General features: G+C 35.3%; 1 protein-coding gene across 3 annotated transcripts in view; it reads right to left on the reverse strand.

Moving 5' to 3' along the window:
* Positions 1–20122, reverse strand: part of NPEPPS (aminopeptidase puromycin sensitive) — a 97313-nt gene that overhangs the window by 14160 nt on the left and 63031 nt on the right. For all 3 annotated transcript variants that reach the window (XM_079906179.1, XM_079906181.1, XM_079906180.1), the window contains 13 exons: positions 18717–18838; positions 16012–16119; positions 14552–14752; positions 14002–14098; positions 13856–13889; positions 12900–13014; positions 10604–10768; positions 9687–9791; positions 9200–9260; positions 7217–7326; positions 4792–4855; positions 2280–2419; positions 316–450 (listed from right to left, as the gene is read on the reverse strand). In XM_079906179.1, the coding sequence (XP_079762305.1) occupies positions 316–450; positions 2280–2419; positions 4792–4855; positions 7217–7326; positions 9200–9260; positions 9687–9791; positions 10604–10768; positions 12900–13014; positions 13856–13889; positions 14002–14098; positions 14552–14752; positions 16012–16119; positions 18717–18838 (1457 nt within the window). The remainder of the gene's footprint in view (positions 1–315; positions 451–2279; positions 2420–4791; positions 4856–7216; positions 7327–9199; positions 9261–9686; positions 9792–10603; positions 10769–12899; positions 13015–13855; positions 13890–14001; positions 14099–14551; positions 14753–16011; positions 16120–18716; positions 18839–20122) is intronic.

A 20122-nucleotide genomic window follows, 5' to 3' on the forward strand; every position in this document is an offset into this window, starting at 1 on the left:
TCTAAAAACTACGTAAGTAGAGAAATTTCTTCAAGGTTCGTATCTATGTGTGTTGAAAAGAATTTTTGCCTTACAAAGGATAGTTTAAGTATAGTTGCAAAAAGCTGGCTTAGGAGTAATAAAATGAGATTTGTTTGTGGTAAATTATATAGGTTCAATCTTGTCATGTTAATTAATAATTAGTCATTTGCTTTGGTACTAAAGGCATTCAACCTTCAGGAAGAACTATATTCTTCTAGTTATGTTGCAGTCAGGCACTCCAGGAAAAACAAAATCCTTTAATCAGCAAAATCCATCATACTACTGGAGGCTCACCAAGGAGAAGAGGTCATTCTGTAATCCAAGTCGATCCACAGGGGGCAGAGAAAGGTCACGAATGCCTGGTAATAAACTTTCCAGCATGGCTGAGCTGTATTGGGTCCGATAAAACCCAACTGTTCCCAGGTTTAACTGAAAAGATATACAACAGGTATTATTAAGGAGCTGCATTTATTTTTTAAATCAATTTTTTGTAGGTATGAAAGAAGTTCTAGTTTTAGTATATCTGGATGAAAAACAACAAAGATCATTTATGCTAACAGACAAATTATTAAAATGAAACAACATATAAAGATAGTAATCAGTTGTCAAAGATGAATACAGAGGCAAAAGAAAACAGAAACTTGGCATAGTGGGAGGCAAAGTGAGCGACAGTGAAAAGAACATGGCTGAAAAGGAGGATATAATGCGGCTAAGTTTCTATTTCTAATTTCAGTGAATGGTTTTCAGTTTACAGAAAACATTTACTACAAAATAAAAATACTTGGACAATAAAATCTCTGAGGAAGACTAAACCTTTACAAATACTGATCTAATGAGCCCAGAGCCTCAATAGAATAACAACTGTCAGGTCCTAGATTTTAAAGAATTACATGGAGTTAAAAGGCAATTTCATATGATTTTTGGAGTGAGGTAATCATTGACTATCATTATTTTCTATAGGCTATTTACCAACAGTCAAAAATATTTTTGATAATATTTATATGCAAAGTATTTTAATGATAAAATGACAGTATAAGATATAAATATTTTGGGCTTCCCTGGTGGTGCAGTGGTTAAGAATCCGCCTGCCAATGCAGGGAACATGGGTTCGAGCCCTGGTCCGGGAAGATCCCACATGCCTCAGAGCAACTAAGCCTGTGCGCCACAGCTCTGGAGCCTGTGAGCCACAGCTACTGAGCCCGCGTGCCACAACTACTAAAGCCCGTGCGCCTAGAGCCCCTGCTCTGCAACAAGGGAAGCCACCGCAGTAAGAAGCCCACACACTGCAACGAAGAGTAGCCCTCACTCGCTGCAACTAAAGAAAGCCCACGCACAGCAACGAAGACCCAACACAGCCAAAAATAAAATAAATTAATTTTTTAAAAAAGATATAAATATTTTACTATTTATATATATTTAAGTCACTTCACATTTCTAATACAGTAATTATTTTATTGATTCCCTTTATCTTTTACTATAGGAATAACACCTTTATTTACCTAATAACAATCATAGTGTTTTTTCTTATAAGAAAAATTTCATATTGCTACATATGTTCCAGAATGTAATTTCAAATGGTAATATAGTATTCCACTGGGTATATTATAAAAATATATTAAAAAAATTAAAACAGAGGGAGAAATAGTTCTGCAAGCACAAAAGCCTGAGACAATGTATAATTCCTATTAGGAACCTATAATTGGGAGAAAAGTCTGTAACAGATACTTTCATTATGAAAGGCAGAGTACAGAATAATGAAAAATAATATTTACTGACTCTTAGTGTTGTGAAATGGCTTTAAAACACCAGCTAAAAGTAATTTCACATTTCAGTGACACAAACTGATTATTATATGTCTGATCTCACTTGATTATAGTTGTACATGCACAATGACAACACATCACTGAAGTTAACATGTCATTACAATGACAGGGCAGTTTGAAGTTGCAAGACTACAAATGTTTTGGTTAATGTGACTTTATACATAGACTACTAGTTTTTTCCTGTTTAATCCTATCCCTTTGTAACTGCTTATTGACCACTCCCTTACCTGACATAAAGGCAAATATCTAGACAATACTATTTGAAAGTTGGCCCTAAATTTCACACAAGAAAGTTCAGAAATGTTTTTTTCTTTTCAAGTCCTAGTCCAAAATGAAGCAGTAGAATTTAGAGCCAGCCATAAAATGAATAAAGGAAATGAAAGAAATAAATCAATTTAGGTAAGATAAAAATGGCTATGTCATTTCTGGACTCACCTTCACCCACTGGTCTGGTTTGACATCTTTTAAAACTACATTCATCTCTGGCTTGTCCATGAGAATCTTCATTTTGGCATGGCTGGAATCTTCACTAGTAGAGATTGTGATAGGAACCATCCACTGGGGACAGTCTTCTCCTTAAGCAAGAGAAGAACAAAGAAGAAACTTGAAAAATAATTTCTCACTGGGAGAAATAGAAGGTAAAGTAGAGAGAGAGGAGTGGTGTCCCATGCATGGGTTTGAATCCAATTGTTAAGCCAATAGCTCATTTTTAATGGTACATGAACTCTTCCAGGTAACCTGAATAATAATAAGGAAGAGAGAATTTACTAATGAAATCACAATAGCCTATGAAAAAGAGAACACTGTGTTTACTTGTAGAATCACAAATACAACAATTTTAATTTAATTGTTGTTTTCCCTTTTCAGAGCAAAAGAAATAATGATTTTACTAGTAAGAGACATTTCGAGTGGGTTAAAGCTCTCACATAGCACTTAAAAACAAATTCTAAGGTGCAGGGCTTCCCTGGTGGCGCAGTGGTTGAGAGTCCGCCTGCCGATGCAGGGGACACAGGTTCATGCCCCGGTCCGGGAAGATCCCTACATGCTGCGGAGCGGCTGGGCCTGTGAGCTGCGTCCGGAGCCTGTGCTCCGCAACAGGAGAGGCCACAGCAGTGAGAGGCTTGCGTACAACAACAACAACAACAACAACAAATTCTAAGGTGCAATTCTTAACAGGTATATACACTGCTGAGAAACTGAAGGGCTGATTCTATTTCTGCGACAGATAGGATACACCTTGGGAGCTGCTGGATTCGAACACTGAGGAGTCACATCTAAAAGCCAAAGCTTTTGTAAGGCAAATACATACACTCTGTTAGGTATTATACAGCAAAACAGATTTTGCATTAAGATGCCAAACAAAAGAGTCATTGCCCAGTACATTAATGAAACTATCTTAATAAATTATATAGCTTTATGCTATCAGGCTAAACCACAAATGAAAATTCCCTCCTGACACTGGGATAATTCAGGTTTTAATAATGCCTAGAGTGGTCACAGAGCATTGGAAAGACCTGCAAAACCTGTCGGTCCTACAATGCAGATTGCAGATATGTGCAGAAAACAGCAACTGTGACACTATTTATTTAGATAATAAACATGTCACCTCACTTGTCAGACATATTTATTAAGAGTAACTCTGAATGCTAAGACTAAGGGTTGAAGGCTGTACCTCTTAAACCTAGTAGAGTGCATCATCATTTGGTGGGTGGAACATGAAAAGGCATTGGTGATTCTGATATACCCTTCCCCCTGTTGGGAACTACTATTTTAAAGGAAGTGAGAAAGGTGCAGAAAAACAGTTTACTTCTTGATTTTTCAATTCATCTTTCATTCCCTGGGTAAAAGAGTCTATTGTCGGGCTTCCCTGGTGATGCAGTGGTTAAGAATCCACCTGACAATGCAGGGGACACTCGTTTGAGCCCTGGTTCAGGAAGATCCCACACGCCGTGGAGCAACTAAGCCCGTGCGCCACAACTACTGAGCCTGCACTCTACAGCCCGCAAGCCACAACTACGGAGCCCAAGTGCCAAATCTACTGAAGACCACGCGCCTAGAGCCCGTGCTCTGCAACGAGAAGCCACTGCAGTGAGAAGTCCACGCACCGCAACAAAGAGTAGCCCCCGCTTACCACAACTAGAGAAAGCCCATGTGCAGCAACAAAGACCCAACACAGCCGAAAATAATTAAACAACAACAAAAAAGTCTAATGTCATGTAGAAATACTTGAAAAAGCAGAGTTGAATGATAGTTAAGGGTATAAACTTAAGGATTATAAACTTATATAATCCAACTATTTTGTTTGAATTCCTACTCTTTGACTTATTATATAGGTTATCTTGCACAATTTAACTTAGTTAGCTATGTCTCAGCTTCCCTATTTGTAAACAGAAATAATATGACCTACCTAATAGGGTTGCTGAGAGTATAAAATAAGGGTCAGTTATAGTGCTTAGCACAATGACTGGTACATAATAAATCTAAATAATCATTAGGCTTTATTTATTTGCTTAGTTACTTACTACGCCCAAGAATTAAAAAAAAAAAAATTAGCCACAATGTATACACTTGGTACACAAATATACCAAATGTACTTAGCACACGAGTGCATAAGACTTAGTACACAAATGCATACCAAGTCTTCTTTTAGGGATTAAGGTTAGAGACATCCCTTGAGTGTTCCTATACTTCTTCATTCATTACAGCCCCCAATAACACACAGAGACATGGACTTTCAAAAATCTAAGAATATGACAATACTACAAATACCCCATGAATCTCCTGTTTTGACTTCCTAGATTTCGTTTTTATTCTATTACCATTACCTTGTTTCTGTTTAATTCTATTAAAAATATTTTTAAATGGATAATTATTTCTTATTAGTTTGAACACTATGGTATGGTATCCAAACTCACTGATCAGCTCCCACTCATAGCCATTTGCTTACCAACATATGGTCCACTGGCACAGAACTTCCTTTGGGACAACCTCAGTAGTCTGTCATCTTCTATCTAAAGAAGCAAAACAAAATAAAGGCTGTAGTAGCAACAACACTTTTTTTTTTGGAGGGGACGACATCTCTGTGACAAAGCAGACGTGAAACCATATAGCCAAATGGCTCCTGAATATACAAAATGCAATGGTGATAAAGAGCATGATACTACAGAATGGTAGAAAAGTCACTATTTCGCATTAAGGCCTCAAAATAACAATACTCTAAAAATTAAAGGCCAGGTGCTATGAAATATTGCTCATGTGAAAAGATATGTATCCAGATAAGAACTTCAAAGTGTTAAAGTTTTCAAAAAGGATACATAGTTAACCTTTATGGAGGAAGGTTATGTCTTCAGCCTTTTCTACTTCCAAAAAGTGGCAACATTAAATTAGCATGGGGACTCAATATTCAGAATTCAAATTCTGAATTCAGAATCCAAAGTCATTTTTAGAACAACTGACAAACATGAAAGCAGCACACACCTTGTTTCAAAGGATGAGCTTTGCAATGAAACACAAAAAAAAGTCGGGGAGAGGTACTGCAAAAAACTAAAAAGCCAGAAGGAACAAAGGCAAGTACATATTTTTAAAAAACTACTTCAACAATATGCAATCTTTTATTTAGTTATCATTTGTTACTATGCCCTAGACATTTTAAATAATGCAAGATAAAACAATTTTAAGATCACTTAAATCAAACACTAAATTGGGTCAATGACCTTTATGAAGGGATAAACTGCAAGAGACAGAAATGAAAAACTAAAAAATTTGAGTGAGGAAGCAATGGCCACTTTGATGCCATAAAGAAACTACTAATGAACTTAAATACGGATACTACATCACTGATTAATTATGTATCACATAGATTTCCTTGAAAAAGTTATTAGGTGACTTTTAAATTGATTCAGAAATAAAGCAAAAATATTTAAATTTAGGGAATATAAAGTGAGATACAGATCATAATCAAGATACAATGTTGCAGAGTTCTCCTATCTGTAAAAGAACTGAGCCATAGACAGGCTTTTTATTGTAATGTAAAATGGAGGATTAGTTTGGCTGTGCTTGGAGACAAAAAAAAATGCAGAGAAAAAGTAAGATCTTGAAAGTAGCTTGATGGAAAAGTTCGCTGAGTCTCAATAACATTGGGAGGAAGTGGGGTATTAGTGTCCTCTCTTCTGATAAACTAGAAAGAAACAGAATGGTCACAATGACAGCTCACTAAAGTTTTAGATATCCTTTCTCACCAAATATGATTAATTGTGTTCCCTAAACTGCCTTTGCAAATGCTTGCAGCCAATCTAACTGAGAGGTTCTCCAATGTATATACTTTATTGCCACATTGAGCCTTTGTAAAATATTAGCTTCATGGACAATGCAGAACCACAAGGACAAACACATATCTAAAAAAGAGCTATGAATCCTCCTCCCTAAAAAAGAATGGAATTAATTCCCTATGCAGCTTATAAAACCATGGCAAAGAAATTTAAGAGAATGATTTCATAGTTTCATACAATTAAACTAAGTTAAGACAAACTTTCTGGTATGCATTATAGGTTGATGGTAATTCTCAGTACTGTTGGAGGACAACTCATTTTGAACTACACCTGTCTGAATTCAGATAACAGTTCAACTAACATGAATGCAATTCTAATCAAAATCACAATGCCATCCAACATTAAAAACTAATTTTAGGGCTTCCCTGGTGGCGCAGTGGTTGGGAGTCTGCCTGCCGATGCAGGGGACGCAGGTTCATGCCCCGGTCCGGGAGGATCCCACATGCCGCGGAGCGGCTGGGCCCGTGAGCCATGGCTGCTGAGCCTGCGCGTCTGGAGCCTGTGCTCCGCAATGGGAGAGGCTGCAGCGGTGAGAGGCCCGCGTATCGCAAAAAACAAAAAAAAACAAAAAACAAAACAAAAAAAACCCTAATTTTAAAGAATGATATTATAAACGGGTGTTGAATTTTACCAAATCCTTTTTATGCAACAGGTGAGGTCATTATGTGGTTTTTCTAATTTGATTCTGTTAATGTCGTGACTATGAGTCAATACATTGACTGTTTTTTAATATTAAACCAACCTTGCATTCTCAGAATAAACCTCATTTGGTGATTTTAGAACTATATCAATAAGGTTACAGTGTTTTCCTTGGGGACAGTAAGGGCAGACAATATTTTGTTTTCTACCATAAGCATGTATAATTTTAAAGACATGGGGGTAAACTGTTTGGTATAGACATAATAAATCATTGAGAAAAGAGTATAAGGGCTGGCTTAAATCTTACCTAGAATACTTAAAGGACAGAAAAGCAAATTTGATAACACTGACTGAATTTCATTTAATACAATATCGAAAAAATTGAAGGACTTTTTATAAGTTTACCTGTTCCGCTTCCACATAAATGAGGGGGAATCCCATTTGTTTGGTCCAGGTATTCATCACAGCGGCTATAGGTTTACCACTGGCATTTTCTAAACTTTCCCAGAGATCCTCTAGAAGATATACAAACAATGAAAATCTAAAATGTTTCCATTTTTATTTTCCTAAACAAACCAGAAATTTTATATAACTCTTGGCACTGCAACACTGACCAATTTTGTGGTTCTTTCAGGTTCAGGAACAGTGGGCCAAATTAACGTTCCCCTTGCCTTCCCATTAAGTGAACTCTATGGTCTTATATTCTAAGATGTTCTTAATTGTTCCAATTTATTAAAAAATTACAAGTTATAAACAAAAGACAAACAGGTGAGTTCAAACAAGAAGAAACAGAAACAAACAAATGGAAACATATTCAAGGTCACTACTAAACAATCATTCACAAACTTAAAACTATTATACCCATTCAATTAACAGAAGTTTAAAAAATACTCAATGCTGATGCTGTTTTTGACCCATATGGTCAAACAACTCTGGTGGTAGAATAAGCAAAACAACAATACAATGTGGTACATACTATAACAGGGGCAAGAACAGAGAAAGAAAAATCCAAAGAATAAAGGCTTCACAAGAGGTAAACTTTTGGTCTGCAGCTTGAAGAGGAGTTGTTCATTAGACAGTGGGAAAAAGAGCATTCCAGGTAGACAGAATATAGGTACAAAGAGGTAAATAAAAAGGAATTCGCCGGCGTCCAGTGGTTAGGCCTCTGAGCTTTCACTGCCGTGGGCCCGGGTTCGATCCCTGGTCAGGGAACTAAGATCCCATAAGCCATGCAGCACGGCCAAAAAAAAAAAGAGGAAAGTATAAGAAATGACAGAAAATGTCAGTACAGCAATACATTCAATAAGCTGAAGACAGAGGCGCATGTGTGGGAGCAACAGGCCATGAGGCTAAAAAAGTAGGCAGGGGTTGAACTGTTCAAGACTGTATGGCTTACAAAGAAGTATAGACTTTATCGTGAAAGGAATGTGGCATCTCAAGTGTTTTTAATCAGTAGGGTGATGTAATTAGATATTCACTTTAGAAAGATAACCCTAGCTAGCCTCAGAGTGAGAGATGAAACTGAAGAGAGTGGGACAAGGCGAGTAGTAAATTAGTAGTGAATTCCAGGGGAGAGATTAAGAAAGCATAAATTAAGGGCGGGGCGGAGACAGTAGACAGAGAGCACTACAACTGCTACAAGAGGATAAAAATCATGGATGATTAACGGGAATGTATTTGAACTGCCAATTGTCTTTCATAAGTAACAAAAACAAACCAAAAAAAGTTACATGGTACACCCTGTACCAGTTACACTTTGGTAAGCTAAAGTACAGTCCATGAACTAGTAGCACTGGCTTCACCTGGGAGTCTGTTAGAAATGCAGACTCTCAGGCCCCACCCCAGACCTATACTAATGACATTACACAAATCTTGTATTTTAAACTATTTTTGTTCACTAAGGAACTCAGCTTCACAGTCAATCAACTATTACACCTTTATTCTTCCTTTTGACTCTAATATCTAATAGACCATCATAAAATCTTAAGAATTTACTTCATTGAAAATCTGTAGTTCCACAAGTTCACTCCTACAAATGGTTAATTTGCAGCTATTTTAATGGCCAATGGTCAACGAAGGGCAACAAAACCCACAAATCATCAAAAAGAACAAGCTCTGGTAAAGTAAACAGAACTTTTCAGACTCTTTAAAGTGACAAAACATTGAGCTGTGGAAAGCAGACTACTGGAGGATGACCAAAAGGATAATAGGTCCTGATTCATATTGTTGATCCATGATGTAACACATCTTCAAATACGTCGACTCTATTTCCTATCTAGCACATGGAAAATTAAGTATTTAGAAAAAATAAAATGTCACACTCTAGATAGTATGCCAACACTTTCTCTCCATTTCTATCTCAATGGATTATTGAGATAGAAAGATTACCTGTGGCAGCATTCTTTTGTTGAAACTTGGTTAAATACATGTTCATTCCTTTCTTAAAGTCCTGAGAAAACACAATTTTTAAAATCCAGGAGAGTCAGAACTTAGAATTATAGTATATTTTGAGTATATAGTACTCAAAAACTAATTTACTCAAATTACTTGACTGTTAGATTTACTAAAACACATGTATCCCCCAATGTCTACTACTTTCTGTTTAAAAATGCATACTCTTTGCCTTCTACTTTTGCTTTTAAGTTTTATACCAGACTTCCACCAACCCCCAAAACATATCTGCAACATCATTCATCTCAGAGACCAAAATAATCAGCATAAAAAGAAATAAAGACAAGCCAGAGTACTATCCTTATAAATTCTAGAAAAATCACTTAGGAACTTAACCTAAATAAAATCAAACTTTTTTTTTTTCATGCAAAACTCTATGGCTTCAGCATAAAAGAATGGAAGATTTTTTAAATTGCTTTTTTACCTTATCCCCAATGTAGTCATGTAGCATTCGGATGACAGATGCACCTTTGCTATATGATATAGCGTCAAATATCTCATCAACCTCAGAAGGATGGCCCACACTGACCTAGCAGACAGTGTGATTCAAGGTTATGACAGGAAGCAGACAGCCTGTAATACTGAATTACATAAAAAGCTTTCTAGGAAAACCCTTCTAAATCATAAGATACTTTTTCCCTTTAGGTTGACTCATAACATGTAATTGTTTAAAAGGGCTTAATAACTAATACTAATAAAATAGAATATATAACACAATCCCCATCATCTCTTAGGACCTGGGTTCCAACCTTGGCACTGCTTTGCTGGGAGGCAAGTCACTATTGATCTCTTTGTGGGTAGGGAAGTGAGGGTAAGGAAGGGAGAGATGAAAAACATTTGACGTCTTGCACTAATTGTAATGGCTTACAGTTACACAGGACCCTGGTTAAATATGTCCAGGTAGACTCTAAGTCTAGCTCTTTAGAGGCAAAATTTATACAGATAAACTAGCTAAAATAAGGACAGGCTAACTCAAAAGAATTAAAATATTTATATAAAAACAGACAATGACAACAATAAAAAGTATGTTCAGAATTTTCTCTGAAACAACAGAATCATACTACCCAACAGCTATGGTTCCCCCACACTATTCAATAAAAATCTATTTAGTGAATGCTTATGGGTACAGAGCACTTGCTTCTACACAGATCATAGATGTTTAAAAAGAAACATAATTAGAACTTAGTATTGCTAGAATTTCAAGAATGGAAACATAAACTACAAAAGTAAATGACATCACCCATGCAATTTTCTTTTCAGAGTCCTAAGTATCTCTATAAACAAATTATATATTTTATTGAAAATGAGAGCAAAGGCCAATGAGTGAAAATTATGTCTCACTTCAATAGGATGGCTGTTATCTAAGGCATCAAGCTCCTGGGCACGTGTGTAATCAGCAGAAACAAACTGAGTCCAGATATCATACTCTGGGAAGCAGTGGTCTACACACAGATATTCAATCCATGATGCAAAGCCTTCATTTAACCAAAGATGAGTCCACCATTCCTAAAAACAAAAGATGGAAATATATTAAGAAAACAAGATGCTTGTCACTCCACTAATTTAAAAAACTCATATGTCCCTTCCACTATACTCTAAAGCTCTTAATGAACTGAAATTCATTTCAAAACATTTAGTGAATAACTCACATCCCTGAACAAAAGAAATGCCAAGAAAGGCCAACCTGGTGACACTAGCATTATCACCACTGCTAAGTAAATTTCTGGTACTGAAGGTAGAAAAGGAGGAAGAAGGAGGATGAAAAACACCCTAAATACGGAAAAGGGGAAGAGAGCGCATAAATATAGGCAAGAGCCTACACTGTCACATAAAATTTAGTTTAATAAACAGTTCTCTTAAAAACAACAGAAAGCTTATCAGAACCAAACAAGGAAAACTGGAAACTATTTCCACAATGACAGGGAAAAATCACTGTTGATTGAAAAGTTAAACTTTCTAGATAAACAGAAAAGCAGTACTGCTTATATAAGAATTATGTGAAATTAACAGAAATGTCATGGCAGTAAGTAGTTCAGTAACGAATTAGTGTTTAAACATTTATGAAATATAAAATTCTCATCTGTTAATAAGAATTAACAGTGGAGTGGATAAAGAATATAATGGGTCACAGACAAAATCAACTTTTTGAAAAAGAAATCAACTTTTTAGAAAGAGATTTCAATCTAATTTTCATTAAAGTTGATTAAATCTCTTATGAAAAGAAAGCAATACTATATGAATTTAGGACAAAGGACTAATGCAATGGTGAAAAACAAAAGGGCATTTTAAAATTCTGAAAAGATCAAATATTTTCAATATCAACTGATAAATGGCTATCTGTCTATATGCTTTGTGCACTTATTTAACTAAAAGCCTCCACTGAGATAAGCTGGTACAAACCTAGTAATTTTCCAACTATCTCTAAGCCTTTGAATTTTGGTTAATGAAACAAGTGACATCTAATAACTAGAAGTTGCTCCAATCCAGTAAAAAGTTGTTTAAAAGCAAAATGAGAATGCACACATTTCCCCTACTAAAATTTATTACTGGAAGTTTAAAAATAAAATCATAAAAAATAAAGTCTGCTCAACACTGTGCAAAAAAAATTGTTTGGCAGCAACAAACTTGCTGCATTAGGAGAAAAGAATGTTTCTGACATACTGAATACAGGTACTAGTATACTTACTTCCACATAAAATTATATTTCAAAAAAATTTTTTTTACCCCTAAGCAAAATTTTAAACATCCAAAGCAAAAAGGAAAGGATTTACTTTCAAGGGCTGACTTTCTTTAGAAACTCTTTCAAATATGTAAGAGTTGCTAAATGTTTTCCTTTCTTGCTTATTTTTGTGACATGTGGACTCAACTAATATCCAAATTGGGCTCTGCTCTTTGGCAGCCTAAAATGCCATCAGGGAATCTGGCTGGCTCCAGAATCTCCAGTTCTTTCTTTGCAGAGGCACTTCTAGTTCACTTATTAAACGCTGGGCTCCCAAGCTCTAACATAGTTGGCTGCTATAGATAGTACTTATTCAGAGTAAGAGAGAAAGGTCAAGACTAGAGGACAGAGATCATTCACTGCAAACATTATAATAAACAAGAACTTCAATAGGACAGTTGGAAATTTTAATATACTTCACAGTTATTGTTTCTTTGCTTTCATTTCTGTCAAATTTCAACTTAAAATTTCAGGCAATGAAGAAAATGACCCTTAAAAACATTTCAACCTAATCAAGGATAGTTTGTCATTTATCAGGTTACTTTACAGCTAGTGAGCTACATAATATATATGACACAAGAAACTACAATTAGTCTGAATCTCACTGCATGGAATCTCTCTACCTAAATGGAATCTCTTCCTTTCACCCAAATTAGTATCATGACTCCCCCCGCTTGCAGGCAGTATTTAGAACAGTTTAGGAAGTATTTTCTGTTGAATAAAGATTATCTACATGCTTTTGATCAACAAGAATATTCTGATAAACACTTCAAAGTGGACCTTTTAAAATAAAGTTTTTCAATCAAAAAACTACTTTTTTGGTACAACATTCCAGCCAAACCTGAAATACTATGTAGACAAAAAAAGGTGCAGCAGGAAAAAAATAAATATATTTGAGCACTTAAAAATATTAAATACCATAGTAACAAGATTTCCAAACCATTGATGGGCGAGTTCATGTCCCACAACCAGGGCAACCCACTGGCGTGATGAAGAACAGGAGTTTTTTGGATCAATAAGCAATGCAGTCTCCCTGTGTTTAAAAAAAAATTTTTTTTTTAAGTATTACAACCAAAGCAGGCATGCAGAAGTGGGGGAGGGAGATTCAAACAGTAAATAAGATGGTCAAGTTAGGCTTTAAAGATGTCAAGAAAACATTTCCTCAGAGTACACAGGATAGAAAAAGTTCGGGGAAGATTAAAGACACCACTCCAATAGAATTCATAACAGAAGATCAAAGATGTGACACAAGTTTAATTATCAGTTTGTTTATAGGACAGCTGCCTGAAATTTCAGAAAAACTTTGTCTAAAGGATTAGGGATTATTGTGCTAGGCAGAGAGAGAAGACAGTCCTTCCATTAAAAGAAGGGGAGCAGAAAGTGGGGGGAAGATACATTCCACAGTCCTAAAGAGAACACTGAGCAGGCTGTCCAAAACTTAGCTCACTGAAGAAGGCAACTGAAAGTGGAAGACAAAAACTTGTTTACAGACACTGCTTTTAAAATTATACAACCTACATGTTTGTATTGTGGTGACAGACATGCAAAAATTTGGCCAGAAGATATTAAATCAGGGAAAGTTCTTCAAGCTGGATATATAACTATGTAACTACTACAAGGAAGAGAAGGCACTGAAATGAGAAACTCAGCCAAAAATACATCTACAAATGCTACTAATGCCAGATGCTCACTTTAAAATCTTATACTCCAGAGGGTGTTCATCTGCATTCTTGAAATGTTCAAGGAAGTGGGGGGAGGTAGGAAAATTTATGACAGATCATAAAGCAGAAGCTACTGAACTGTACTTAGGAGTGAAGCTCTCATGAAATCAGTGATTTAAAAAGATAAGGCAGGGTAATACATCATTAACATACCTATAAGTAACAAGGCCCCAGTTCTCCATGGCACCTTCATAAAACAAATATAAACATTTATTGATATTTATATATACTTCTTCTTGAAAAATCATAAAATTCAAAAAAGTTATTACAATTCATCAATAAAATGAAATTTACTTTACCAGCTGCAAAGTCTGCAATAGCAATGAGATCAATTTTAGGTAGAGGATAAGGAACATTGAAGTAGTCCTTATAAAAAGGCAGAGTTTTAGCAGCAACCTATAAAAGTATAGACAAAAGAACCATCTGATAAATCTTACTGTCATTCATATAGAAATCCACAAAGGAATCCTGTTGCAAGCCAAATATCTCAAGTTACTAGAAACCAACCCTGGGGAGCCCCACCTCCAAAGAGTGCTTTAGCCCTAAGCTTTGTATGTCAGCCAAACTTTAATCCATTTATAATTCAGAATGAAAAGTATAATTACGTATTTTCCCACCCACTCTCTGGGTAAATAAATTCTACTCTAATATTTTCTTAATCATTATCTTGTAAAATGTTAATAAAACACCAAAGTTGCTAGTTCCCAGATTCTATTAAAAGTAAAACCAAAGTAGTACATGAAATTTCAGATTAAATTATAAATAATTGTACTAATAATTGATCAGAAATGTAAATTCCCCAACCTGGAGTTATGGACTGTTGGAACAATCCTCTTCAAGTACATTTACCTCTAACGCAAATTTTCCTTGCTCTGCTTTGCCAACAGGGGTGTAAACACGGACACACACACCATCTTTTGACCTTGTTTCTACAAAGTCATATTCACCCACAACAAATGCCACCAGATATGTAGACATGACAGGTGTGCGAGCAAACTTCACTTCCACTACATTTTCATCATCAGGATATGGTTTCCGATCAATTACATTCTTTAAAAAAAAAAAAGGAAAATTTAACAGATTTACATTAAATACCTTAGAGCAAACACTAGCCAAAAACTCTAGGCTTTGGGGTCTTTTCTTCCCCCTTTCCAGCACTGCTTACTTCTCTATCCTAATTCATCCAGTGCTATTATGCTGTCAAGATCTTTCCTATTAAGAAGGAAAGTCACCTGATAAAGCATTCACACTAAGAAACTGGAGCCTAAAGTGTTAAAACTTCCAAGGATTTGTAAGAAAAAAGAAGCAACTTTTCTTGAATACCTACTAATATGCCAGATACTGGGATGTTTTAAGACCTCAATACTTTTCAAGTGAATGAAGGATAGGAGACAACAAATATTAATGAAAATAAAATGTAATTGTGTAATCAGACATTTCAAAGGGTACAGATTTCTAGATTTAGAGCATTCTCCGTACAAAGGTTGGCTCTAAACAAATTAGTCACAAAATCTCCACTTTACCTTTGGAGTCCCCTAATTTCCCTTTGGTGTTCTCCCTCTTTTTCCTATTCAGGATCTCAGTTTCCTCAAGGTCTCTCTATTCTTTCTTCCAAGTAAGACTTATTCAAGAATTGATCCGATAAATTCATTCATACTAAATTGTAAATGAACATTTCAGTGTAATATATTAGCTTCCTCTCTGAGAATATTTGAGAAGAGAATCTATGGAATTCTCTCCACCAATAAAGGAGGCAAAAGCCAGTTATTTTCAGGTGCAGCAGGCATTTCCAAGTTCCCTAGACTCCTATTATTATAAGCTACAAGCTACTCTATGTCTTAAGTAAGGCAGTCTCAGACAATACACTTCAAGTAGTGAATGCTTACTCTATTATGAATGAGGATCAACGACATCAGTGAAGGGAGCATATTCCAAGAATACAATCAGCCAAAAACCTAAATACACTTCATTATGTGGCTATATCTTTTGGCATTTAATAAGAATATCAGATTTTTTTTCTTTCAGGTAATATTTATTAAACTCATTTCTTATTTAGATTTCCAAATTGAAGGAATTAGATGATCTTGTTAATACAGTTTATAAAGAATTTCTTCCAGGAGGGGGGAAACTCCCCAAATAAGGCAATAAAGAAAAAGAAGGCTTTTCAGAAATTAAGAAAACTAACATTTGTGTTCCAATTATGTGTCAAGCACTGTGCTGGGTGGTTTCATGCTATCCCATCTAATCAGCAAACTAAATCTGCTAAACGCTTATTCAAAATATGAACATACTCACAAACACAAACGTACCATGTTTGATAAAGCTACTCTGTCTTTAGGAACAACCAATGAGATATCAAAAGTTGCTTTGATGGCAGGCTCATCCCAGCAAGGAAAAGCTCTCCGGGCATCAGTAGCCTTAAGAAAAGAATATGAAATATAAAATATCACAGAATTAACCTACCAGACTATTTCATGAAATAACAGACATTTCTTTCTTTCTATCATTTGTTCATTCACTTTTTCAAATATTTATTTTCTACTCAGTGCCAGGCAACAAGTTAGGCACTGACTACAAAGAAAACACAAGGTTTACTATCATTGCCACATCAGCAATTATCCAGGAACTAGGTCTGCTATAGAGCTTAACAATTTATAGTATTAGAATAACTGACAATTATACTTTTGTTTTTATTAAAACATTTCAATATTTCAAATTAAAGGCAAATGGCTTTATCTATAATGTCAACACAACACAGAGCACAGGAAGGTTAACAGTATACTACTGTAAGGATTCCACGATGGGAAAATATGACTGGTTGCCTCTCTGGCTTTGATTTCAAAATAAAAATAAAAATATCTCCAGAATTTTTGATGTGCTTTGTTCTTTATCTGGAATGGTAGCAACAGGAATAAAGACAGATGCTGTATCAGTTCCAAACAGGTCATTTGTTTAATGGCACTTCCATATACAACACATAACACTGTCACCATTTGACCTACCTTTTGAAAGAGATCTCATTCTTTCTTTAAAAATAAAAAAGAGCAAACTTGTTAAAGCAAAATAAGATTAGTGGTGCAGTAGAATACCAGTTATAAAAGAAAAAATCTTTAATAAAATAGAAATAGAACCATCGACAAGATTCTGTATCTTAAAAAGAAGTAACGAAATATGCAGAGGAAGCACATACTTCTGAAAAAGGATTTCTCCAAGGAAAAACATTAGATGGCTGATTGTACTCTCAAAGAAACTAAATAAATTATGAATTCTACTAAAGAATAAATAAGACTAAAGATGTTTAAAAAAAGAATAAATAAGACATTTGGAACAGGAAGTAGAGTGTAAAGAAAGAAATGCACAGAAAAATTCAAATTAGGAGCAACAGCAGTAAATAAATGTATTTATATTAGAGGAAATCAAATGAATGACATAGATAGTAAGATTTAAGTTTCCAAAATATCCAAAGGACAAAGTGATAAAAGCAATCTAAGGTACATTTGGGGGATAGACACTAGAGCTAAAGTTATTATTAAATGATGTTCCTGAAGAAGAGATCAGAACAGAAACCATGATGAAGACGCAATAGAAGAAAATACTGCTACACTGAAGAAAGCTCTGAATATGAACATCAATAGGGTTCACCAATTATTAAAAGTTAATGAAAAGTGAACACCTGGTGAAATTTTTTAATTTTTACGTACAAAGAAATAATTTAACAAGCAATCAGGAAGAAAATAAAACAAAATTTTAAAATGTGTTACCCTACAAAGGGAGAAGAAACATTCTAGTCTGACTCCTCCCCCTCAACAAAATGAGACGTGAAAGACTTTAGAACAATATTTATGCACCTTTGAAAGAGAAAAATTGTAAGCCAGTTGTACCACTCTTATCACTGAAGAAGTTGGGCTTATTACTCACTGTAGCAAGGGAAAACTCACATCAAAAGAAACCATGGGGTATCTCAGTAAGAGTCTAAGAAAGAAACAATTATGTGATTTTGGATTTGGCTGAATGATTTGGAGGAGGATTTAAGAAGAAAGGATTCATTCTAAGTTGGGTGCTGTCAGAAAGTGGAGGCAATTTTATGAGTGGGTATCTCAATAACTGTTATTTACCTATGGAGAGGGCAGACTACATCAAGCCTAAAACTGCAAATGGTAAAGAAGCAGCAGTCACTCATTTTAACCAAGAGAGAGAGTTGTCTTTTGTGATTAACAAAGTGAACTTGTTTTTGTCTATGCTTGGATGAAATTATGAAGTGCCCTTGTTTTGTCTCACTTTATCATGGTCTCGGAGTGACCTTGTCTGAGGTTGGCATTCTATGATACTGTTTATGTCCAACAGGAAAACAACTTGGACTAGCTTTCAGTGCTAGGACAACTTCTGGATGTCAGGGGCTGCATTTTTCTTTTCCCCCCCAACAAATCTCTTACATGCTCAGTAAAACTGGTCATGTATAAAGGCAAATGAAAGATTTTCAGATATGCAAAGACTCAGGAAGTATACCACCCACATACCCTCTCTTAAAAAAAAATCATTTGGAGACACACTCCAGCCAACCATTCCAGGATGAAGAAGTGCTCAAAAGGGCTAGAGATAAGCATTGGAATCACACTCACACTCATACACACACACATACAGGTAACAAAATTATATTTAAATTGATAGGTCTATATCTATATATATCCATATATAACTATATATACAGACATACAGGTAACAAAATTTCAATACCTGGATTCCTTTTATACTTTGTACCTCTTTTTGTACCTGTGGCTTTTCCTACTAAATTAATAATGGTACTGTTATAAATAAAATCATTCCCCAGCCCACATCCCTAATTCTCTCTCTTGTATAAGAGAGATAACTGGCTGAGTATAAAATAAAAATTCCAAAATCAATAATACAATTATGGCAAAAGGCACCTAAGCCTCAAATAATCACGCAAATAATAGAATTAGACCTTTGTCAGAATGTCTAATTTAAGGTCATAATATATTAAAGAATACCATACCTCAAACTGTGTGACAGCAGCATAGCGCACCTCTCCAGAAGGGGTAGTATATTTACTTCTATAGAAACCTTTCATTTTATCATTCAGCTCTCCAACAAAATCTATCTTTAAAGTTCCTGTACCTGTGATTGAAGATAAATGAAAACATTTTCATGGAGATATTAAGTACAAGTTATCAAAAGTATGTCCCTAAAACACTAATTCAGCTGGCTATTGACAATGTTCAAATCATTCCTTCCTTTCTCAAATACTCCTCCTGGCAATGGAGAGAATACAGTATTTACTAAAGTAAATGGCAGACTAATCTCATGTTTAGGGTGACTGCTTAGAAAGTTCTTTAATTTTACTAACTTAGTCTCAAATTACCAATACATGAAGATAAAAGCAGGAAAAGAAATGAACATTTATTATTAAATGTATGACAAGCTATTGTGCATTGGTGCTTTAAAAATATTTAGTTGGGTAGGTATTGTCTCCATTTTTTCAGATGAAGAAACTGAGCCTGAAAAGTTAAATAACTTGTCCAAGGTCACACCATTAGTAAGTAGCAAGAATAAGATTAAAAAGTTAGGTCTGTTTAATCCAAAGTTCATGCTCTCTGCCAATTATACCATGTAAATTGGTCCTTTTAGATGACTTCATGCCAATTATTCTATTATTAAGACAAGACACAGATGTTCAATCCAAATGGAACACTGATTCCATACATTTGTAAGGAACTATAGAGAAGACCAATGATTTGATCAGCAACAGGGCATAAAACAAACTTTTACAGTTACCTCAGTCATTTGAAATCTAATAATATTAAAGAAATAAATTTTAATCAATAATTATTAAATGCAAATAAAAATGAAACCTGAATACATATACCATTGTTATATAAGAGCAAAATCAATTTAGACAAAATGGGAGTTTCTGTTTTGTTTTTTACCGAAGTGTATTTGATTTACAATGTTGTGGCAACCTCTGCTGTACAGCAAAGTGACTCAGTTATACACAGAGATGTTCTTTTTTTTATATAAAATGTGAGTTTTGGACTTCCCTGGTGGTGCAGTGGTTAAGAATCTGCCTGCCAATGCAGGGGACACGGGTTTGAGCCCTGGTCCAGGAAGATCCCACATGCCACGGAGCAACTAAGCCTATGTGCCACAACTACTGAGCCTGCAAGCTACAACTACTGAGCTCATGCGCCTAAGAGCCCATGCTCTGCAACAAGAGAAGCCACCGCAATGAGAAGCCCATGCACCGTAACGAAAAGTAGCCCCCGCTCACCACAACTAGAGAAAGCCCGCACACAGCAATGAAGACCCAACACAGCCAAAAATAAAATAAATTAATTTAAAAAAAGAGAGAGAGAGAAGAAAATGTGAGTTTTTATGAGTATATATACAGCTGACCCTTGAATA

This window comes from Stenella coeruleoalba, assembly GCF_951394435.1.
Source record: "Stenella coeruleoalba genome assembly, chromosome: 19".
Lineage (NCBI taxonomy): Eukaryota > Metazoa > Chordata > Mammalia > Artiodactyla > Delphinidae > Stenella > Stenella coeruleoalba.